Source organism: Clupea harengus, chromosome 10 (genome assembly GCF_900700415.2).
Source record: "Clupea harengus chromosome 10, Ch_v2.0.2, whole genome shotgun sequence".
In the NCBI taxonomy this organism is placed as follows: Eukaryota; Metazoa; Chordata; class Actinopteri; order Clupeiformes; family Clupeidae; genus Clupea; species Clupea harengus.
The window spans coordinates 18,663,772-18,667,275 of record NC_045161.1 but is presented as its reverse complement, the minus strand read 5'-3'; the positions used below and the strand labels follow the sequence as shown (position 1 = coordinate 18,667,275).

At 48.3% G+C, this 3,504-nt stretch overlaps 1 protein-coding gene across 1 annotated transcript; it reads right to left on the bottom strand.

Annotated features, from left to right (window-relative positions):
- Positions 1 to 1,989: 1,989 nt before the first annotated feature.
- LOC116222101 (proteoglycan 4-like) lies at positions 1,990 to 2,652 on the bottom strand. Its single transcript, XM_031574870.1, has one exon. The coding sequence runs from the start codon at positions 2,650 to 2,652 to the stop codon at positions 1,990 to 1,992; it is 663 nt and encodes a 220-aa protein (XP_031430730.1).
- Between the last annotated feature and the right edge of the window lie 852 nt (positions 2,653 to 3,504).

Genomic DNA, 3,504 nt, shown 5'->3' with positions numbered 1-3,504 from the left:
GCGTGTGTGTGTGCTTGGTACTCTGCCTTTGGATGAGGCACTGCAGTACTGAGCAGGGCTCACCTAAAGTACACGCTCCCGCTGTGCCACTGAGAAGAGTGTGTGTGTGTGTGTGTGTGTGTGTGTGTGTGTGTGTGTGTGTGTGTGTGTGTGCTTGGTACTCACTGGTAAGACTGACAGTGACATCAGCGGGGCCAGATGTGTTCTGACAGAATCCTGCGGGGACCGGCAGCCGGTTAATTAGCCCACGATGACAGCTGAGAGACAGACAGACCCGGGGGTAATGGGGGTTGGGGGGGGGCGGGGGCGGGAGTCACCTGCGTCTGAGTCTGGCCCTCAGGTGACCTAAAGAGCGGGAGAGAAGCAGTACAACACACACACACACACACACACACACACACACAAGCCCCCGGAAACAAGGGCGCTGACTCCCAGGACGCTTCTAAACATGCATGGAGACGGGCCCATGAATCAAAGCACATGCAAATAGGTCATTAGTTGATCCAGCATCTGACACTGGCTGACCATACATGTCAATGTTTGTTTGGTCCGAGTGACAGCAGTGCTATTTATGTGTGCCTGTGTGTGTGTTTGTTGGTTGGTTTCGTTTGTTTTGTATTTTTTAAAGCATGGCTTATCCTGCGGGCAATTCATTTGATATTTCCCCCACCAGTCCTTGCCTGAGAACGAGATAGTAATTTTAGTTATACACGGGAAAGGATGTTCAGTTCCTTGTGCTATTGGTTGGGGGACTTCCCACAGCGGCCAATCCTCTCACTGCCAAAATGCAACTACTCATAAACAACAACCTAGCCTATGTATTATAACAACAGAGTGCACTACAACCACCATTACAATTCTTAACAATACTTAACAACAACAAACAAAGAAGCCTTCATGAGCATGTCACTGGGGTTGTCGAGTGGATGTTTTGTTGAATCAGGCCCATGGCACCTCCAGAAGGCTCATCAGTGGTGTCTCTGGCATCCCAGACAACGCCCCTCCATACTCAGATACGCCTCAAGATGCACCTTGAAAAGATGTCACATTCACATCTCAGGGTCTGAACAATCTACTGCCTAATTATCAATTTCAAAAACATTCATTCCCTAACACTATGGCATGCTACACAGGCTGTCCAGAGTAAAGAGTGGAAGGTTTGGGGCGGGCTGACTGCGGACTGTGGGGGTAGGGGGGGGTAACCCACTCAGGAGGTTTAGGGTAAGGGAATGGGTTGGTGGTGGGAGAACATGTAGTCTGTGAAACTAACCATAACCACTGGAGTGTGTGTGTGTGAGCACCTGAACCATAACCACTGGAGTCTGTGAGCACCTCAACCATAACCACTGGAGTCTGTGAGCACCTTAACCACTGGAGTCTGTGAGCACCTCGACCATAACCACTGGAGTCTGTGAGCACCTCAACCATAACCACTGGAGTGTGTGTGTGTGAGCACCTCGACCATAACCACTGGAGTGTGTGTGTGTGAGCACCTCAACCATAACCACTGGCACTCAACCATAACCACTGGAGTCTGTGAGCACCTCAACCATAACCACTGGAGTCTGTGAGCACCTCAACCATAACCACTGGCACTGCACCATAACCGCTGGCACACTTAACCATAACCACTGGAGTGTGTGTGTGTGAGCACCTTAACCACTGGAGTGTGTGTGTGTGAGCACCTTAACCATAACCACTGGAGTGTGTGTGTGTGAGCACCTTAACCACTGGAGTGTGTGTGTGTGAGCACCTTAACCATAACCACTGGAGTCTGTGAGCACTTCAACCATAACCACTGGAGTGTGTGTGTGTGAGCACCTCAACCATAACCACTGCTGGGTTCTTGACTGCTGGGTTCTGCAGTGTTCTTGACTGCTGGGTTCTTGACTGCTGGGTTCTGCTGGGTTCTTGACTGCTGGGTTCTTGGGTTCTTGACTGCTGGGTTCTTGACTGCTGGGTTCTGCTGGGTTCTTGACTGCTGGGTTCTTAACTGCTGGGTTCTTGACTGCTGGGTTCTGCTGGGTTCTTGACTGCTGGGTTCTTGACTGCTCGGTTCTGCTGTGTTCTTGACTGCTGGGTTCTTGGGTTCTTGACTGCTGGGTTCTTGACTGCTGGGTTCTTGGGTTCTTGACTGCTGGGTTCTTGACTGCTGGGTTCTGCTGGGTTCTTGACTGCTGGGTTCTTGACTGCTGGGTTCTGCTGGGTTCTTGACTGCTGGGTTCTTGACTGCTCGGTTCTGCTGTGTTCTTGACTGCTGGGTTCTTGATGTTCTTGACTGCTGGGTTCTTGATGTTCTTGACTGCTGGGTTCTTGGTTCTTGACTGCAGTGTTCTTGACTGCTCGGTTCTGCTGGGTTCTTGACTGGAGTGTTCTTGACTGCTGGGTTCTTGACTGCAGTGTTCTTGACTGCTTGACTGCTGGGTTCTTGACTGCAGTGTTCTTGACTGTAGTGTTCTTGACTGCTGGGTTCTTGATGTTCTTGACTGCTGTGTTCTTGACTGTTGGGTTCTTCACTGTAGTGTTCTTGACTGCTGGGTTCTTGACTGCTGGGTTCTTGACTGCTGTGTTCTTGACTGCTCGGTTCTTGATGTTCTTGACTGCAGTGTTCTGGGTTCTTGACTGCTGGGTTCTTGACTGCGATAAAGTCATCTCCAGGCTGGTTTTAGCACATTTGAACTCCTCCACCAAGCTGGTTATTGGTAACTTCAAAATTCCTTTTTCCATGTAATGTTAATGTACTTAGACAACATGGCACCCTAAGCCAATTTTTAGCTGCCTTATTCATGATTCTCTCAAAGTTCTCCACCTCTGAAATAGTAACTCCATACACAGGAAAAGGCCACTTTAAACTTGACAAAAGCCCAAACTGCAAGCGCCACAATTTCAATTTCCCAGGCAAGAACGGCTTATCAATGGTATTTATAGCCTTAACAATGCATTCTCTAATTCTCTAAGCTCTTCAACAGAACTAAGCCAATCAGATTTATCTTGGTCTCATCTGACCAGAGTGTGCTCCCAATATTCATCAGGGTTCCTTTCATGTTCTTTAGCTAAATGTATTGACTTTTTTTGCATTGAGTTCCTACTGTGGGGCCTGTGTTTTTAATATAGTAAATCTAAACCGTTAGATTTTAATTTTACATAAGAGCAAATACCCTACTGTTCAACTTATGCAATTACTGTAAGGTGATACAGTTTTGAATCATTTGACATTTCAGTGAAATTGCACAGGGGTGTACTCTGTGTGTGTGTGTGTGTGTGTGTGTGTGTGTGTGTGTGTGTGTGTGTGTGTGTGTGTGTGTGTGTGTGTGTGTGCAGTGTGTGTGTGTGTGCTGTGTGTACTCTGTGTGCTGTGTGTGTGTGTGTGTGTGTGTGTGTGTGTGTGTGTGCAGTGTATGTGTGTGCTGTGTGTACTCTGTGTGCTGTGTGTGTGTGTGTGTGTGTGTGTGTGTGTGCTGTGTGTGTGTGTGTGTGTGCTGTGTGTGTGTGTGCTGTGTGCTG